This window comes from Melozone crissalis, unplaced genomic scaffold (genome assembly GCF_028551555.1).
Source record: "Melozone crissalis strain CALT ecotype California unplaced genomic scaffold, PUWL_Pcris_2 ptg000027l_1, whole genome shotgun sequence".
Taxonomy (NCBI): domain Eukaryota; kingdom Metazoa; phylum Chordata; class Aves; order Passeriformes; family Passerellidae; genus Melozone; species Melozone crissalis.
Window position 1 is genome coordinate 51155590 of NW_026535805.1, and position 21734 is coordinate 51177323.

The window sequence follows — 21734 nt, forward strand, 5'->3', positions numbered from 1 at the left end:
TAAGCAGCAGCACTCAGAAATTTTATGAAAATATTTTTAAAATCTTCTTCATCCAACAAATAACATATTTGATTTCTAATAGACACATATTTTTGGGCTCAAAGCTCCTCAGGGAAGAAAGTAAAGTGGCAACTTACTGTCAAAGCTCACTATTTCATAAAGCAAACATCAACCAGCCCAAATGCAACGAACATTCAGATATTAGCATCATTGCCATACTCTACAGAAGCCACAGTCATGACTCACTACCTGTGTGCTTTTTCAGGAGACAAGAAAGTTATTTTTATGCATAGAATTTCTTCTTTTGAAGGTGAAAAAACAAGTAAGAACTAGAACACTTAAGCAAAGGGAAAGCCCTTCTATAAATAAAATGCCCTAATAAACTCCTACTTGCATTATGGGCACAAACTAATGTTTGACACTGTTTCTAAATGAGGATCTCCATTAAAACTCTCAAAAAACTCTTTCTCCATCATTTTTCAGCATTTTATTTTAGTAAAATATATTGTATTTTGGATGTTTCATCATGTGACAGTTCATTAGTTTTAAAAAATTACTGCAGTGTGTCATGTAGGACATACTGTGCCTATATTCCAGTACAACTGGAATACGATATATAAAGCAAAAAGGCTTCCAGATTAAAGTAACCCTTTTCAATTTTATATTTCAACTTTGCATAGCCATACATTCATTTGATTACTCTTTGATTGCAATGATAGAATTACTTATACAAGTACACTATTGAACTTGAGACAATAAAATCACTGGTCCCCCATAGAGTTTGGCTGCATACTCTAAAACATAATTTTTTTTCTCAACAATGTGATAATTTCTTCTCATTATCACTTCTAATTTATTTAAAGTGGGTGTTTTCAGAACTGGTAGAAACATCTCAGCCTAGATGCTTTAAAAGTAGATTGTTTTTCAAGGCATCCATAGTTTCTGCAGCACTTACTCAACCAGTGTAAAGCATCCAAGCTGAGACTGTAGCAATGGCATTTGACACTAGCACACTGTACTAACTTATCAATGCCACTATCTAACAACAAAGGTGTCACTTAATAAATATAACTGGTCTGTCTGGTCCACTAGCAAGTGGGCAATTAAGTAAAAAGCAAAACAGAGCCATTACACTAAATTGATGCCTTCTCTATTTATTGATTGGTTTCTAAAGATATGACATTTCTGAAGCACTAATGACTCAAAAATTCTTTCCTTAGGTACAATGGAAGCTGGGCAGCAAAGTGCATTTAAATTTGAGCATTTAATAACCAAATCTCCGTTTTCCTCCTACTTGCATCAATATGATAAAAATATATTGAAAGAACCACATGTTCATGAGTGCCAACTTTGATTAATAACCCTGTATTAAGCTGTAACTATTTGTAGAGTGCTTGTATTATCCAGTCATTTAATTAAAAGTTATTTCTCCAACATATTCATGTAAAAATCTATTTTACTTAATAAGTTTAATATCTTACAGTAGTCATGAAAGAGAGCACGTTATTTATCACTTGGCTATCAGGTTTCCCTAGAGACCTGTACCTTTATGGCCTCCCAGTGAAAATTCTGTAGACAGGAACATAAGCCTTATGTCATGAAAGACAGCACCCTTGACATACAATTTTCAATTATTTTCATCCCACTTATGAGCAGGCTTCCTGGTGTTATGGTTTCATCAAGAGTATCATTGTGCCTACAGTAAAAGATACAGTTAAAATCTTCACTTATAATGAGGAAGTTCCATACTTCCAAGGAAAAGTTCATGGTGATGTAGATTAGCTCTCAGACATACAGCAGTCACCAGAAAGCCACTGCATTTGTTTCAACATTAATTAGTTCTCCTTAAGTCTCTGTATACCTAAAAAGTAAAGAAAAATCTACTTTTTCACCTTGTTTGAATCCTAAGCAAACATCCATGAAGATGATTAGAGGGCCAGAGTACCTCTCCTACAAAGACAGCTGACAGAGTTGGGGTTGTTCAGCACAGAGATGAGGAGGCTCCAGGGAGACCTTGTCTTGCCCTCCAGTGCCTAAAGGGGGCTGCAAGAGAGCTGTGGAGGGCCTTTTTTAAAGGGCATGAAGTGATGGGCCAAGGGGGAACGGCTTTAAACTGAAAGAAGACAGGTTTAACTTAGGCAGTAGGAGGAAATCCTTCACTGTGAGGGCAGGGAGGCACTGGAACAAGTCACCCAGGGAAGTTGTGCTTGCCCCATCCTTGGCAGTGTTCAAGGCCAGGCTGGAATACATCTCTGAGCAACCTGGTCTAGCGGGAAGTGTCCCTGCCCATGGCAGGGGGTTGGAGAACTGGAGGGTTTTTAAGAATCCTTCTAACCCAAAGCACTCTATGACCTGACCTGAAGCACAGCTTGGACCCTGATGTATGCACCAGCCACTCTTGGTGGGAGGATGTTTAAGCATGCCCACACTCTTCTTTTGTGCTGCAGGGAATCAAAACACTCAATTCCCTTTTCAGGAGGGAATAAAGTTTCTTGTACTACTAGATAAATGTATGAAGTACCTTTAAAAAGGTTTTGAGAGTGTATTTTTACAACAGTATTATTTATATCATACCAGAATGAATAGTAGGGAATTAGGAACAGGTGCAGTGTGTCAGCCAACAGTAATTACACTACAGTACTTGGAGTCTGTCTTCATACACATTATAATAGATTGTGCTAAAAGTAGTCCAGCTCTATTTAGCTCTATTTAGCTCTAAGTAAAATTCCATCATTTTTTCTTTCATGGAATTTCTAAGAACAAAAAGAAGAACTTCAAAATCCTTCCACATCCTCCACTAAACTTCAGCATCATTTCACTGCATCACTTTGGTCCCTGTTCAAGGCCCCGTTTTTTATTTCTAGTCTGTACTTAACAGTTTCTAAATTAAAGACAGAACCTTCTCTTCAGTATTTATACAATTCATATTTGAATTCAGAAATATCACTGCATCGACATTATTAAAATAAATAATTCTTCTTTTGTAATGGCTTCATGCATTTAATCAAAATGGTCAAGTGTTTAAAATTGTGAAGTGTTGGGTTATTAAAAAAGATTTTCTTGAGAAGTGTGGAAAAGACAACTAACCTAAACTTAGATTTTATCTCACTGCTGATATGAACCCAAAGTTTTAGACTGAGTACCTAATTTTACTATGAAAAGAAATAGGGTTTGATTGCATTTGTATCATATATGAAGCAACCACTTGAGAATTAAATTTATTAAAGATATTTTTTCAATTTAAAAGGCATCTAACATCAAATAATAAAAGTTAGTATAATTTTTTAATTTCTTCAAGAGCTCCTTGAAAAACAAGTGCAAGCTGTGCCTCAGCTGCTCTTATTGAGGCACAAAAAACCCCTCCCCCTCTCTCCCTAATCTTGAGTACACTTATATTCATTCTATTATATTTCTCAAAAGTTAATATTCTCCAAGGAAATTCATGATTCAGAGCAGCAATTCAAACTCAGTAAGAGAAAGCTTCCTTGTTTCAGAGTTGAACAACATGCCTTTTAAGAATGGCTACATTTGTAACTTTAACTAAAAGAACAATCTGTCACCATTCTAATAGTATTTAAACATTTTTAAAAAGTTACAGAACAAAACCCATAGAAAATTTTTAAGCAGTCTAGGGATATACTGTAATAAAAAAGAAATCACCAACTCTAAGATATTCTATTTCCTCTCTCATCTGCACAGAGGAACACGTTTGGTAGAACTGGCAAGGAGAGAAGATCTACATGACTTTGAGAGAAGGAGTGACAGGAGGCATGGATTTGTGTCCCCTATGACTTTTACACTTCTACTATTCAGAAACACGTGGAAATTACATTTGGGAAAAAAGAAAAAATTACCATCTGACTATCCCAAAGCCACCAGAATTCTGTGTAGAGACTCTCTTTAATGTGGTCATTTTACAGCAGCTCAGCATTGGGGAAAAAAATTTACATTTAAAGGGGTAAGAAAGGAATTATCTCCTACACTGTCTTACACGCTGGGAGATTTTGCAATTACAAAAAAGAAATTGCCTTCATTCATAGCAAAATTATTCTTCTTCTTACAAAATATTTTCTTAATAAACATGTCCATTTAAAACATTCAGCCTTGCTCCCTCATATTGAAAAACAGTTTTACAGTTTGCCAATCTAATTTACTACTTTAATACCCATTATGCATGTTTTATTATAAAACTACAGGCTCATTTACCTACAAATGTGATATCATCCCTTTAAATGTAGGTAATACCAAGTGACTAAACACTGCTATTAGACAGTATTGTCTCATACACAGCATCACATCAGTTTCATGTCATTCTTTTTCAGCCCAACTGAGACTCACCCAGTCTCTCTCCCTGCTTAGGTATAAATGCTGTGTTTAAAGTCTCCTCACTTCACCAGCACAGAGGGGTGGACAAGAGGCAGTGCAGGACACAAAACTGAGGCTTCTGTAAACCAAAGGATTGCAGAAATGTTCTTGCAGTTCTAAGAAGTGGCCATGCTGTTGGATAAAGGATCATGTACCCCAGGGACAGAAGTAAATAAAATTCTGCCTTGCCTTGGTGAAACTTTAAGCTGCCTACACTACAGGAAGATGTCAATTGGGAGAGTAGTACTTGATCATCTAAATTGTAAGACCTGGTTCAATATTAGTAAGACATCTGGATAATACCATGACCCTTTTTATACACTAATGCTAAGAAGATTCAAGTGTAACTTGTTTTCTAGTGGAGTAAGCAAGAAGAAATTGCCCCCTAAATTTAGTAGATTCAGCACTATCTGTTAATTCAGGCTTGCTAAGATTTTAAACAGAAACTCCTTGATACTACAAAAACTAAAAAAGAAAACAAAAAACAAGACTCCCCAAACAATACAATACAAACAAAAACTAAACACCCAAAACCCCCAAACCATCAAAAAACCAAAAACTCAGCTCTTCATGCTATGCATTGAAACCCTTATGCAGTAAAGATAATGGAAGTGTGACTCTGAAGTAATTTAACATCAAATTTACCTGATCACTTTTCATATCTAATGACAAAAGCAAAATCAGGCTAGATGGAAAAAGAAAAAGAATACTTACAAATTTATGACCTTATCCAAGGGGTGTTTTGAACAAAATTGCTGGCTGCCCTTGTCTTGTTTATGCTGACCCTGTCCCAGCTGAACAAACCTGTGAAAAGCAGTAGATTGAAGAATAAATCAAAGAAATAAAAGAACCATTCCTCAAAAATCTTGAAACAGAAGAAAATGACACTAAGAAATGAGATTTTGAGTCATACTATGTAAGTCACTGATCATGATGTACTTCTCTGGTGAGCAAGAGAGATTTTTAAAAGTTCATAGAGGGTGCATGCATGAACTCAGAACCTCCTTTGAAATAAGATTTGCTTATCAATTGGTGTCACCCAGTATGTCACGAGAAGAAACAGGCCTACCCAAAGAAAAAGACAGCCCTTTACAGTCAACTTCCTCTATCTTTCTCAAAGCAATCAGAGGAACAGCCTATGGAAAAATCAGCCAAAGACACAAAGTCTCTCAAGTTTCAGATTTAAGTCAGTCCTCTGCTGAAGTCAATCTAATTTATTCATCTGAAATGCTGTTAGTCCAGATCCCTTATTTACAACTACAACCTTTTGGGACAATTTCTTCATCTCCAAATATTTGCTGGAAGACATTGTCAATGGAAAATACCGTCTTTTTTTTTTTCTTGGCAATGAAGTGGAACAAAATCTTCTGAAAAGTAGTTTATCACTAATCTTAGTCACTCAGAATAGGAGGAAAAGTCAGACGCTTTCAAATGTAAATACATGTAGCTATCTTGCACTCAATTTGTTCACTCTCCAACACAGCTGTGCCACTGAAAAGACAAGTAAATGTCAGTTGTGATTTACTAGTTTAATTTTCTGAGGCAGAGAGTTTTTCTTAACAGTGAGCTTCCATTTAGCTTAAGAAGTCTTACTGGTCTACTTCAGGAATATTTACTACATGTTAACAAGCAACTATTACCAGTGCAAAATCAATAGCATGAAAGAGTGTACAGAAGTCAAACAAACAACATGTTCCTAAACAACTCATTGCAGCTTTTTTTCTGCTCCATTCAGTTTCTATACTGAAACAAATGCCTCAGAGAAAAGCAACATCACTTTGACTGTTAAAGGAATAAATACTTACATTGCTAAATAAGAGAATTTTAAGTGGAAATCAAGATAATTAAGATCTTCTGCTGCAGAAGCCTGCTATTGAAACCAACTTTAAAAAAAACACAGGTAAATCAATTGCATAAGTATTTTAATTAATTGCTTCAAATTATTCAATATTTTGAAAGTTACAAGACCTAAATGCACGCAAGCAAGTTTCCCGAGGTCAGGAAGATACCACTCCTGATCTGGAGCATACAACCTCAATTTATTGGAGGGACTTCCTGTCCCTTCCAAATTCAACCAATCTGGGCTTCTGTGATTTCTGTTTTGATAAGAATTATCTCAGCCATCAGTGAAAACAGGCTGAATAGATCTGAATTACTTTCAATTTGCATTTACAAATAGGCTTAATACAGATCACTTGACATAAAGCAACTTAACCTGAAGTACTTTGAATGTGCGACACCCTCATCCTCATAATGAAAAAAATATGTAACATGTCCAGTGATGTCAAGTGAAGTCAGGATCTTACATCCCCACTTCCCTTATTACAGTAACAGAAAAAGGCTTGATGTGAGAACTGTCATCACACTGTGAAAGAAATTGCTGCTATTCTCAAGCGATGTACATTTTGCAAAGTATAGATTTTACTGACATCCTTGATTATATAAATCAGCACACCAGACCAGAAATAGCACCATGCCTTGTTAGCTGAAAGAGATAAAGAATTTGTAATTTTTTCTATTTTTAAAACCTGCATTGCTCATAGGAAATGAAATAAATGCAAGGTTTGTTTTGTTTTTTTCTTAAAAAGGATATAAATAGGGAGCTTCAAAGCCTCCAAGGGGTTTATAGTTTTACTATAGACTGAACATTAGTCCAGCCTGAAGAAATTATAAAATTGGAAGTAGCTGCAATTCTGGATGTTAACACAGAATTGTTCATCTGCACAGAGAGACTCACAGTAGACAGCAGCTCACACTGGGCCATTTTCTGAACCACAAAAACGACCTGCTGTATCAAAGGATAGTTGTCAAATTTGCATCCATCTTCTAGGGTTAAAATAAAAAAGAAACAGAGGTAGAGGCATAGATGAAGGTAAAAAATTCAGCTATAATGAGAAACATCCTCCTTAACCCTATTCAAGTGCAGGGTCTTCAAATGACTCTGCTTGTAGGAAATAGGTAGAAGTGGGAATTTTAAAGAACAAAAGAGTGCAAGAGAAATAGCTACACCTAAAGAAAAAGCAGGAGAATATAATTTTAAATATAAAGAAAAAATGCTTTGAGTGGATTACGGAACTAAGTCAGGATGAAATACCATATATCACCGAATTAGATATCACAGTGAATTAAAATTTCCCTTAAAAATTGAAAAGGTTTCAAATATAACAAGGTAGCTACTGCTATTACACATTAGAGAATAAAAACAAATGCACACAAGGCCATGTCAATCCAAGTCTCACAAGTATTCATTTCAATATATACACAGTGCTTTCCTGAGATGAAGTGTAGATTTCTTATATGATATCGTGTTAAATAAAAAGACAACTTTTATTATTTTACATGCATTTTTACAGAATAAGCTATTTCATTATGACTGATTTGGAGTAATTCAACACTTGAGAAATGCAAACCCCACAGATTACAAAGCTTACAACCATGGAACCATTCTTGGTTCCACTGAGAAGTAAATTCTGTGGAATTTACTTATCAGAGGAATATGGAATTCCTATGAATTTACTTATGAATTTCAAGGGTTATATTAAGTGACAGGTATTTCTTTTGAAGCATCTTTCATTTGATTTAAGCTCCAAATTTTGCTTTCAGAGACATCTGCAGAGCTTCCACTGAAATCAGAATTGACACAGACAGATGGAAACAGTTTGATTTTGAAGAGCATATATAGGCAAATTTCTCATTTAAGTAAGTTTAATCAAGGCAGCACTTTGACAAACTGCACTTAACTAACTCAAATTATCCTTTACCAATTACCACTGGAAATTTATCTCACCTTTCATATATTGCAAGATCCTCTTCTGAAGGGATATCTGAAAGATTGACTCCATACACGTCTTTTGTTGCTTGTACTACATTCTGGAACATAAGAAATATTCAGATGAAGAATACTGTAGCAACATCCAAAGAAAGATTACCTTAAGAAAGAACTTCCTTACAAGCCAAAATATAATTTCAGAAGTGCAGACAAAAACAAATAGGTTTCTCACATCCACAGCAATCATAGTTTATACATATTTTTTAAAGAAAATTATTTATTAAAAATATTAATCAACACATTTATTCAACAAGTGAAGAATTCTTGAAAGATATCATCAGCTAAAGCAACATATTAGGAGACTAAATTATATTAATAGAATATAATGGTGTAGTTATTAAATTCTGTTCTGTATTGAAACTTAATATAGAATAAAACATATTTGTTCAGAGCATGCTCCCACATTTGCTTTCACATTTCCTGCTGTCAATTCTGCAATAATTAGAAACATCAGGTTGAATAGAACTATTTTTATTTTATACATTATGCAATCATGTCAGTCAACTATAACAAGGCATCAGTGCATATGCAATAGCTCACTAACTGTGTCTACTGATTCAGTGCTAAACTGAGGGGAGTTTTCTGACAAGACACGTGAGTCAAATATAAAGACAATTTTCTCTTAGGTCAAAATGATTCAAAGTCAAAGAACTTCAGAAAGGTATGTCCTGACCAGAAGAATAAATGCATTTTTATTAACGTCTCAGAGATGTGAACAGAACGGAACCAGTTTTTTCAGTTCCCCAGATAATAAGGAATGGCATGAATTAACAATGTAAATTATGACTAAAATTCAATGCATGAAAAGGTGCTAATAAATTGGAATATATTTCTTCTTATCATTATTAAAAAGTCAGAATACCTCACCCAATTTTAAAGCCATTGAAATTCAATGTTTCAAATCACACTTTGTGTTTACACACACCTTTCATTTAAGCATCTTAAAAATCTAAAAAAGATATCTTAGGTCTGAGTGCTGAAGTGTGTTCAAAACAGAGGGAAATGATGTGACATAAATTATGCACTACGAGGAATCAAGAATAACATTTCAACTTGGATTTTTGTTTAAAAAACCTATATACAATCTGATTTACTGGAAAACAGGTACTCTGTTATTCAGAGATAATGGAAAACTTTTAGATAAAATACCTTGTATAAATACAAATAAATAAATGTGCTTGTACTGGCTTAGGAAGAAGACACTATTGCACTATTGAAGGCTGAAAATCCATTATCTGAGAACACACAACCCTAGGGTAAAGACTGAATAGAATCAAAATTTGAATCAAGGCAAAAAAAAAAAAAAAAGGCAGTGTAATTGTCTGTTGCCTATCAGGCACTACATTTATGCTAAGGTTGTAAATACTCAATTTTCTTCAGAAGTGATAACATGCACAATCCTATAACCATTTAAATTAGCTGTGGCTTTAAAAAAACCAACCCTGCTGGACGACAAATATTTTCCAAATTTCTACAGCATACATTAGCATAACCTTTTGCTACGATACTTTCAATGGTATCCAAAATGGATATCTACAAGAAAGAATTTGAAGAACTATTACATGAACTAATAAAATAGATACTTCCATAATTCTTTATACAACTCAGTATTTTCATTAAATTAGCACCCAAGGGATTCCAACAAAATGGGAGTTATGCTAGGAAAAAAAGATTAATAGCCCACAACTGCAAATGTACACTCTTTCCACCTGACTGGGCAAATGCAATTTATTTCACTATTTTATTCATTGCCATTATCTGCAACCTTAGTAGCAGTAATAGCATAGGACCTGTGTGGTAACATTATCATGCACATTTCTGAAGTTAGTTAATTCTTTTTTTTTTTATTGCCAGACCACATAATTATGGGACAGCAATTTAAAAGTGTTCACATAAATCAGGTTGAAATTTAGACGAAATGAACATTAATTTACAGGTCATTGACCTAAGCAAGTGGCATTGTCCAAAAGGAACTGCCTTGTAATTCCAAGAGGTGGTTCTCAGGACTTCAAGTTCATACTACGTGTCCTTCAGGCGGTTTGCTCCAGATAAACTCCCATGGACTAAATATTGATAAAATAGGTAGATCAAGTACATTCCTGGAGAAAAGGAATCATTTGCATGCTCCAAGGGCACCTAATGATGTGTGCCAGAGCACAGTAACAGACGATAATCAGACATGCACTACTGCTCTGAATTAACACACTAATACAGGTGCATTTTAAACTATGTAATGACCTGAATACCTTTCAAATGCCATAGGTTTCTTTTTTTAATGTTATTTTCCTTTGTGTTTCACTATTACATGACAAGAAGAACAGAAAAGGTTAAGAACAAGTTGTACTAATATCTACACAAAACAATTACACTGGAGACCTTTGTCACTAAAGTTCTCAGTGCTTTACTTCTGACTGCTCTATAATGCTTTTTAAAGGGAATGTGAATTTTAAGCTTTCTTGCCTAACACAGTAATTTCTTACCTCTGTGATTTTTGTATTGTCTCCTGTATCAGTCACCTTTACTGGAGTTGAACGTTGAGAAACTGCACCTTCATCTTCTTTATCTGTCCCAGAATCATCTTCAGAACTACTTGACACTGCTTCCTCACTTGGGGGTGGAGGAGCACTAGCAGCTGTTTTGCGCTGCAGCACAGTTTCTTCTCTATTATTTTTGTTCCTATTAGGAAAGGCAGCGTGTATTTATGAAATCAGCAAGATATTAGCAATGAATATTTAAAATTCCTAATCTTGGCTACAACCTTTCCAGGGAAATAAGTTTTAACTTCTGAGGCAACTTTTTTACTCATCTTTAAAATCTCTGATTGATTTGTCTTCTTCCATCTCTTCTTATTCCAGAGCATTTAAAGAAAGCCCAAAGGATTCTGTCAGCTTTTCTCCACTAATTCTGATTCTTTACTTAAATCCCTCCCCACAACTGAATAAATAGAAAAGAATAAAAATTAATTGAGATATCACATCTTTGGTTTTGATCTTGGAAAAAGTTACACTTTCTGATTAATAACAATATCCACTCCAATATCATCCTTAATCTTGCTTCCAAATCTTAATGGTAATGTCACTTTTTTTCCTTTATTTTCCATATCTCTCCCCTCAATTTAATTCTTTAATCAGCAACATTTCTTGATGCAGTATGCATTTCTCACTCAAGAAATTCTAGTCAATATAAAGGCCCTATTTATAAGAAACCTTCAAGATACAGCATCTCTATGTAAGCAGGCTAACATTGGATTTATTTAACTGTATGCACTCTGAAAGTTACACATTACTTTGCCCATCAGAAACCATATCGAACTTATGTACTCTGCATCCTCTCCTACTGGCCACAGAAGAGCACTCAGTTGCAACTTCCTCTCAGACACTGTCACAATCTTTCAGGGAAGGCAGTTAATGAATAGACATTAATGATGGAATAGACAGTTTATAGACAAATCCCTGGAAATAGGGAAGGAACATCTCTTCCTTGCTGCAGTGACTGTTCCATGTATCACTGACAGACAGTGTGTCTCATTCTAAAGGAGGACAGCAGCATGCTAAAGGCAGGGAAAAGAGCTCATAGATTGATGCAAATGCTATTAGGAGATGCAGGTCTAGTGCTCTCATCAGCACCACTTGAGCCCTAGTAGAGCACACTATGACAGTTACAGAGGCTGCCTCTTGAAGTGAAACTCACACAGCAGTTTATCCCTGTACTAAATTAGCTACACTTCATATGCTCAAGGAACATGTATAAACACGTAGGAGAGTCCTTCAAAGGTTCTGATCTGAGAGCATACCCTACCCCCAAAGACATTATTGTATCAGAAAGAATCTTAGAGCTGGAACAAATGCCTTGAGGAAAATAACACCATGGGGCATTTGATTTCTGACTCAGCAGAACCTGACATTTCCTTGGACTGAAATGTACAGAAAGTTATAAAGACATAAGCATTCTTTCTAGGGAAAATAAAGGGATTTTTCCCTACTTTTCTAGATGAGGTGAAGGTCACAAGAAAAGCAGTCCTTTCTGAAAGCTGAAGAATGGAGCAAGTAGCCAAACTGGTAAGAGTGTTATCCTCACCCCACTCCCAACACGTACCCAGCCAAGATCTAAGTCTCCTTGGGACCTGAATGCCTACAGACAAAAAGAGATGACCAAATTTCCTTCAGAAATGTCTTAGATCAAAAGATGATGACAAATGAGCAAGGCAAAGGTACTGCCTTTTGCAAGGCTAAATAGGGGTGAGGTGCAAGAGTGAAGCCGTGTTTTACCCTACAACACAGTCAGTGAAGGGGAAGCCTTATAAATGATACACAGAGAGTTGTGGAATGTGGCTTTGATAGAGCTGATTCTCTGTCCCACATCAACCCCTAAAAATCACAGCAAAGACCTTGAATAGAAGTGCCTGAGAAAATTATATCATGGTCTACTATTTAATGGAGTACCTGGAGACAAATTAGTCCAAAATCTGATATTTTATCAAATCGGAAGTATAAAGCTTATCCTCAAAATACTCATAAACTCAAATTCTTAGCAGAGACAAACTGTGTAACACTGAACATTCTTCCTGTTTATTCCCAGGGAATCAGTAGCACAAAATGAGGTTCTACTGGTGATAAGCATAGTCTACTCTCAACATTTATTTACAATGAGACTCTCAGGACAAGAGCACACGAGAGTCCAATGTTCTAGTGTTTAACAAAACAGCAAGTTTTCAGAGGAACTTATAATGCTGTGACAGCACAGGAACTACTGACAAAAGGTTTCCTTAATATGAGCTACCAAAGAGAGAATTAATTCAGGAAAATTCTGCACAGCCCTTGTGGGACACAGCAGTGGAACAAAGAGAGTAACAGAGCAGGTCCAGGATGCAAAAGCAGCTAAATGAAGCATTCATTTGTCCCTGCAAATGTTGCTGGATTGTTTTATATAATTTTATCCATAAATATTTTAATAACATATTTTATCAAAGACTATGCTGAAATTGGCATTTATTGCTGTTTCAGAATATGCACTATTTATGAAAAATTAATCATTTTTTAAAGACAACAAGAAAATATGCACCGCTGTCAACTCCAATAGAGAACAGAGTTGACACTACGATGAAGAGATGATCAAATTTTAATAACTTCTGTATATTATTGATAAAATCTTCCCATGAATTTCACTTTGAGGAATCAGAGAAAACAGAAAATATTAAACAAGTCAAATTAAGAATTCCTAGTGTCAAATAAAAATCTCAAATTAGATGTGATTTTCAAAGTGTACAATTCTGCAGTATAACATCAATGAATTTTTTATTTCCCATGTAACATTGAATATTCTTCACAGACTCACACATAAGAGTTCATATATTTTCATTACAATTTCACTACTATTAAACCAGAACAAAATTTCTGATTTCAGACTTACCCCAACACAGATTTTCCAGTTTCATCAGGTTTACGAACAGTGAATGGACTTGGATCAATGCCCACATTCTTAGGCATAAAATCTCTGCCAAAATAGAAGAAGTGTTTATGAACAAAGTGCAACACATAAGTTTTTTTAATTTTCTGGAAGAGCCACCTCTAACATCTACCTGGGAACCAAAGAAAAAGAATCATCATAAAGAGATATCAAGTTCTAACTTTATCATTTCAAGTTGATGTACATATAACCTAGGTATTTAAAAAGCTTTCAGTTGCATTATTTAGTTCCATAAAACATCTGCAAGTATCACCACTTGCCAAAGATGCTACAGCATCGTGCTCCATTCCTGTGCTGAAGAGGCCTGATAACTCAGGGCTACATAGATTGCTTTCAAAATGCTGCCAACACACAAACTGGGTCAAACAGGTATATGAAAAATAATCTGCCTGGAAATCTTTAGCCAAACCATGATTCAGGTTATGCTCTGAATAGCCAGCTGACTGCTGCCAACAAAAAAAAACCCCAAAATATCTGACCAGCTGTGAGAACCAGTTGAACTGAAGAAAACAACTTCAAAACAAGAGCAGAACAATGAGAAAACAATTGTTTTGAAAGTAGCTTCTGTGATCTGAATCAACAGAGAAAAGTTCATCACTCATGCATCAACTGCCCAGACACTAGGCACTCCATAATAAAAAATAATTTGATATCTAATTGCTATTTTTATGGATTTTTTTTAAAGAGTAACATTTCCATGTAGCATTGTGATTTAGTTTCAAGAACTTTGCTAAATTTGAAATGACACGTATTTAACATAATAAATCAAATGCATATTTAATCCACACCACATCAACTTCCATTCAAGGATTTAGAGTCACAAACCATCCCAATATACCTTGTAGAATTGGTCATTGCCAAGCAGAAGGTCTCATCAAAACTGCTCAACTCATATGGCCTAAAGAACTCATTGTGTATATCAATTTCCTCATCATATTTGTGGAATTTCTTCACTGTCAACTTGCGTCTGTTTTCAGCACATGTCACTGAGGGGGAAAAAAAAATCTTTTTACTAGCAATTACTGACTCTTGCAAAAATCTAATCAAACAGTAGCCTGCTCACCTAGCCACCATCCCAGTCATATCCCCTCTGAGACAAGGAAATATGACATGAAGAAGATGCATTGCACATCTTTAATAAATATGCATTAACAGCCACTGTAATTTGATTTCATTTCATGATGACAATTCTTAATAAAATATGCTCCACAGCACCCCAGAGAAATAAGGCTATATTGTGTCAACTGTGACAAATAGGACCACCAGCACAGACTATAAATATATGCTAATAGACAAGAAAAAAAAATTAAGTGTGCCCTGGGTCACAAACATGAAAGTCAAGTTTTAGTCACTCAGGTAGCTCTTGCAACCTGCAATTGAAAAATCATAACTCCTTGGAGGGGGGAGGGGGTGGAGAAATATTTAAGAAACCATTATGGAAACATTCTTTTTTCCAGATTTGGGATATAAATTAAAAAACATTTGTGACTAAAACTTCTTTTTCAAGATACTCTGCAAGGCAAGGAGCAAATATAGGTCCTACCTTCATCAAAAGGAAGAGGTAAATGCTTAAGCACACCTGTAGTCCACCAGTAAGTGTAGCTGTACAGGAAAACCAGAAACACAATCGATACAGGAGATTGGATCTTGTACCTAACCTATCCATCACCCATCCATACAGTGTCACTTCAGGAAACATTGCTGAATTGGAGGGAGGATTTCAACAGGCCCCTGTCCAACTACTTTGCTCTTAAATCAAGAAATTTAAACACACAAAACTCAATACAGATATGGACAGAAGAGTGGTTTCGTTTCATTAACAAATACATTTCAGGTGCCTACCTCTACAGCACTGAAAATTAATGTATTAATGTCTTTGTACATATCAAAAGTATTTATGTATTTCTCTTCTTCTGGTCATGGGAGGATGGGAGGAGTGAGGGGAAGGCATCCCCTCACAGACGTTATTCAGATCCCAAAATTTAGGAAAAATGTATGAAGAGGTGAAGGTCAATGATAATAAGATTGGATGACTGTCAAAGCAGCTGACTTCTATAGAAAGAAATATTTGATGTAACAGCTGTCATAAGTCTGAGAGCTGTTGGCATATCTAACAGCAAAATTCAAGCCCTGCTGGAAGCTTATTCAGGATTTCTGTAAAACAGCAAAATTCAAGCCCTGCTGGAAGCTTATTCAGGATTTCTGTAAAATAACAAAGGAAGTGAAACAACATTCATAAAACAAAGCACGTTTTAGCTTTCATTCATGTTTACACATTTTTATTGTCTCTTCTCAAATATACTTTAATTTCTTCTCTGATTTATTCTGATAGTTTCTTCTACTTCATTACATGGAATGAAAACACAATTGTCTCCATTGATTTTGATTTCAAATACTTGTGTATTCACAATACTGTGAGGGCTGTAATCAGTATTAATGTGGTTATCTCCTACTCCTGTCAATGTAGCCATCTGCAGCAGACACAATGGGCATATTCCCATGGCCAGGGATAGGCTTGTTAGTGGGATTTAGGAGATGGTACAGGACAGGCAGGAAAACACACTTCAGTTCCAAGAACTGTGTATATCCTAGACAATGAGGAATGAGTTATGCCTGGTGGCCCTGCCTCTTCTCAAAGTACCATGCTAGTAAGCAATTTTCTCCAGTGCCTTCAGAAATGATGCAGACACACCCAGTTTTGTTGCCAGCATAAATAAGTAACATGGCAACACAAAGTCTCCTTTTCCATATTCCTTCCACATGAATCATTAGTTATATAGAAGTAAGATATGAACCTTATTAAATATCTTCCTCCTGATAAGGAGGCAATTACAATATAGGAAAAGCACAGACAGTCAAAGAAGTTTCAATGACAGGAAACATCTTTCTTCTCCTGTACCCTTGATTTCATTACAAGTGTTGTTATTTCTTTTGCTGCTGTGCCCAAGGAATCTAAAAGAGCCACTACACAGGCAGGGAGATGTTACACAAAGGACTTGTCAAAATGTTGGTAGAAACAAAAAATTACTTAGAGGAATTTTTTCACAGATTTATTTCACCTAGTTATTACAGGAAGGTGTCATTTTATTCACATAATGAAACATCTTGATTGTACATTATAACTGCTCAGAAGAAATTCTGGTTTGAATGAAAGGTAAAAAATAATTAACAAGCAAATTAAGAGTACCAATATTTCTTTTTAATATTCCACCTCATTTGAGAACAGTATGTGTGACAAATAAGAGATGGCCTGTTTTAACAGAGTAACAGATGAAAGGGAGATAAGAACATTTGCATATTTGCTATATATCAGCTGAATTAATTTTAGACATACAATAATGTTCAGAATGAGTAGTTGAGAAAATTAATATTGCATGTTTAATGTGTGCCTGAAATAGCACTTGGTTTCATGGCTCATATAAGCTACCTTTAAGAGAAGCCTCAGGAGACAATACAAGAGGACAGAAATTCACAAAGAGCCATATTATGTGCCAGCTGCTGCGACAGGTTAACAGAATAAGCAGCCAGCAGGGGCTGATCACACTGGTTAAACACTTGCAGTTTTGCCCAGACAAAAATCTAAATGCAGGTATTCAGATCTGCCGTTTGTCCTAAAGGGCTTTACAGCTCACAAAATGAATAAAGACAAAACCAGCCAAAATCCTAAGAGATTGTTTAGTTGACAAGTTGAGTACTGTCTGTTTTGTTAAAATGGATTTTTTTAAAAGCATAGTATTCATAGTCTTCAAAAAATCATTTCCCTCTGTGAAGCAATTGAATTACTTTAAAATTTTATACTTTATTACTTCTGTTTATTGCCAAACAACTACAGTGGGATGCAAATGAAGACAAATAGTCTTAAAACAGGCTAGACATAGGCTAAAAGGAAGGCCAAAAATCATGGGTTTTTTTGTATGGACAGCTGCAGACTAAGTGCAGTACATAGAAAAAGAAATGTTATCCTTTTCATATAAGCTCAAATTCAACCATTAATAAATCTGGAAATTAAGAATGCACCTATATTTTAATGAAACTGTAGAAACTGTACTTCAGTACAACACTGAAGCATTTCACACTGAAGGATCGAGTTTCATATAAAATTAAACTTCCTGTGGTATTCCTGTGGTATTTTTAAGTACCACAGGAAATTAACATACTGAACAAATCCTTTGAAACATCAACATTCAGCATTTTATGGTAATCTCTTGAAGGTGTTTTTTAAGATTTTGTATAAACTTAAAAAACAGTGAGCAAGTTTTTGACAGGTTGACCTAATTATTTGATTAGCAATGTGTGTTTTTTATAATGTATTAGAGCAATACCAAATAAAAAATAAAACAGCAAAATACCTTTGCCTGGTCTGTGACAGACTGAGGGAGTTCTTGTGATGCAAATAAAAATCAGTGGGAAGTTCCCAGAGATGTGGCTTTCCTTCTGCAGGCTTGAACACTCCCAGAAAGAGATTGATAGAATCCTGCCTGTCTGCATCTGTAAGACAAGAGGCACACTTAACACGAGGAGCACTGCACAGCTCAGGCCCATTCAGACACACATTCAGTGCTTCTCTTTGCTCCTGAGAGACTGAGTGTGTGTCCTATGACTGCTGCAGGGCCCTCTGGGCTTCAAGCAGCACCATGGAACTTCATTGACAGCAGAGCTGCTACACTGCAGGGCACGTGGGGCTGGTACCAATGCTGCCTCTTCCCTTGGCTTCTCCCTCAGCAGCCCAGCCTTGGCAAAAGTCAGACCTCACACTGCAACTCTGTCTCCCACACGTGTGCATAAAGCACATGCATGGATTAAGGCATGTTTCAAGAAATCTGACATACCTTAGTGAATTTACTGCAGCCTAAATAACTGAAAAATGATGAAATTAAACAATATCCATACAACACAAGTTTCCAACAAAACATACAAATGATGAATTCTTTGGGATTTTCTTGCCAATACATAGTAAAATGATTAAATTTCATAAACACCTTTTAGCAATTTGGACTTGTTCCCTGTTGGTTTAAACCATTAATTTAGCTTGTCATATTCTAAGCTCCACCAAATTATCACTCAATACGTGTCTTACTTTTTCTCATCCTTACAGCTTAATTAGTAGTAATTATCCTCAGAGCGTTGAGGTCAACAGATGAAAACACTTTCTTATAAGACTAGATTATTTTTAGATTCATGTATTTTGAATGATAGACAAGCAGTAATGTGTGGCTAAGAGATTTATTTAGGAAGCAGTGATAGCAGGCCTTTTTCAACCCTGCTCTGAATCTTATATACTGTATGACCCCAAGCAAATCACTAAAATTTTCTGAGTCTGTTTAATTCAGGTACATAAAATACACAAGTATTAAAAAAATGTTTCTTGGATCAGAAACACAAGGAAATGCTGATTTAGGAACTAGCTAGCCCTCAGATTTTTATTTGCATTTTAAAGCATATATGACTAATAGCAACAATAATAAATGCAGTACAGCAAATCAGCACCTTGTTCTAAAACTGCTTCCTTTTTCTCTGCTTTCTTAGAAAACTTAAAGAATAAAATGATCTCTCTTAATGTGCCACATTAACAAGCTAGCTGTTGCCCTCTGAACAGGCAGTGTAGGACAGTGAACCTTTAAATTTCATTGAAACAAATATTTTAAAACTAAAAATGCAACAAAGTAAATATGACATTGAATGCTACATTTCAACAATGTCATCTTCAAACACAAGGAATGCATACAGCACCAAAAATATTTGCCTCAAATGGGATCAAATACCAAAATCCTTAGTAAATTGGGGAAAGTGGGCGCCACTTTTAAGAAAATTTCACTCAAAGACAGTATTGACTTTAGTAAAGACTAATGTTTATTTGTGTAGTTTCCTACAAGTTCATTGAGATTATGAGATGGACTTTATCTATTTCTCAATTTTTTTCTTCTTTTTGTAACATTTTTTTAGAACAAATTCTTTCATTACTAGAAGACACGTATATGATGACTATACTTGCAAGCAGACCACAGCCCCAGATGTGGACCTAGAACTTGGCTCAGGCTTCTACCTAACCATTTCAGTGGCTGGCATAAACAGCTCAGAGATTTGCTCCATCTTCTATGTCACAGTACAGGTGACACTGCAAGTGTGCTACCTTTGGCTCAAAAGAATTGATGAAGCCAGACTTTATTGCCAATGCAAATAATAAGAGATCACATCACTGAAATAAACAAGTTCTCTATTCCCCATTTAGTTTGGACAAAGATACACAAATTATGTGGCTTACGTTCAGAAAAGTTACTCTGAATGGTGTGCTCTCAACATTGCTATATATACAAAAGCAATAATTTCAGCCAAACAAAACAGATTACTGAAGTACTTCTAGCCATTGTCCAACTCACTGTTTTAAAATTCACAGTCTCTAAATAATTGCAGTGTGCTAAGACAAAGAAAAAAAAGGTACTTCCACCCCTGGCTATGCAACTTTTGTGAAAAAGAGTAATAGAGGACTGACAGAATATTTATAACACAGTAGCACTCAGTGTTTGCACTTCTGACATGTCTTAGACCGTCCTTTGATCATTCTTTTAGATCTTTTGCAAGACTTCTAAACACACCACAGGTTTGGGTTTTTTTAAATTTTTCATAAAATAAGGCTCAGCATTTTTCAAAGAAGTTTTCCCTTAGCAATGCTGCCCAGGAGAAAGTAGAACACTCAGTGTTCAACTAATGAGTAACATGAGCTAATAAAGGAATAAGTTAATATTTTACAGCTTACTTGAATAAAAAACCTAGATTTTTTACTTGGTTTTTAAATTTAATTTTGTCTTTTCTACCACAGATTTAACAGTTTGTAGCTCCTATTTACACAAAATAATTACACACATTACAGCTTGCTTTGTTTTGAGCTCTCAGAAACAACACAAGAAATACTCCACATGAAGCCTTCTACTCGTGTTAGATTTACCAGTTTCCTTATATTTGCTGAAGTCATTGTGTCCACCTTTTTAAAACTCTGCAACACCCACCTGCTCCTCTACTGATCTACAGATGTCACTGACAGATGCAGTGCTACATCTGTGCATTTTCTAAATAAAGGGCTGCATGCTACAACACAGGATAAATAAATATATCATCAAGTCAGAATACCTATTTCAGATGTTACAAAATTTTTTGGAAATTATAGTATAGAGGAACTCTGCCATAAGGTCATGGTGTAGATTACTGAAACATCATGAGTAAGATGTTTTGCAAACAATGTCCTGAAAGAAAGCACTTAAATTTACCTGAGAAAGCATTACTGTAGTATCTTGAGAGTGTTTGCATAATATCTTTGGAATGCTGAGTCCATGGAGCAATCTTTCTGTAGGTTTTTACTCTGTGGACAAGCTGAGAGCCTCCATACTGCAGAGAAAGTGTGTCCCCATGATCTTCATATAATTCTTCAAATAATCTGAAGGAAAAGCAAAAGGTGTAATTTATGAAACTTTTAAACAGAATTTTAAAAGAGAAAATATAATAAAGTCTTTCTGCAAGTGCAATACAATTCCTTTGCCTTTATTCAGATAAATATGTGAAAATTGTATTCAGACATAATAATTACTAAGAAGGTTTCAACTTTGAGATTTTCATTACTTCTTAATATAAAAGAAGAGGTTTACACAGAGTATGCAGTTCTGTAGATTCAGGAAGACTAACATGTCGTACTACTTAATGAGGAGAAAATAAACAATATATCTTCACTAAGCAAGACATGTTTAATACACTAAAAGGGACAGAACCTATCAATATCTCAAGGCTACATCTTCTGTTAAGTACACCAGGAATGAAGTTAGCATAACCTTCCAAAAATCTCTGCAGTTACAGATGACTCAAAGGTACAAAATGAATAAACATGACTTGCAAGGAAAATGGAGGCAGTCAGGTAACATTTGCTGGAGCTGGAAAATCTTGATGTAAGCAGAAAGCAAAAAGAATTGGCTAAGAATTGACTTGAACAAGGGGAGCTGGCTAAAAAGTCCTCTGGCATCAAGAAGTTGACACTATCCAAACTGGGACTAGTTCAAGTAGCAAAAATTAAACAAGTTTCCTATCAATG

General features: G+C 35.4%; 1 protein-coding gene across 1 annotated transcript in view; it reads right to left on the reverse strand.

Annotated features, from left to right (window-relative positions):
- Positions 1 to 21734, reverse strand: part of FIG4 (FIG4 phosphoinositide 5-phosphatase) — a 48881-nt gene that overhangs the window by 896 nt on the left and 26251 nt on the right. The window contains exons 15-22 of the mRNA XM_054280190.1: positions 20923 to 21089; positions 18010 to 18148; positions 15204 to 15262; positions 14499 to 14646; positions 13604 to 13687; positions 10675 to 10870; positions 8153 to 8235; positions 5080 to 5169 (exon numbers count right to left, since the gene is read on the reverse strand). Coding sequence (XP_054136165.1) covers positions 5080 to 5169; positions 8153 to 8235; positions 10675 to 10870; positions 13604 to 13687; positions 14499 to 14646; positions 15204 to 15262; positions 18010 to 18148; positions 20923 to 21089 — 966 coding nt within the window. The remainder of the gene's footprint in view (positions 1 to 5079; positions 5170 to 8152; positions 8236 to 10674; positions 10871 to 13603; positions 13688 to 14498; positions 14647 to 15203; positions 15263 to 18009; positions 18149 to 20922; positions 21090 to 21734) is intronic.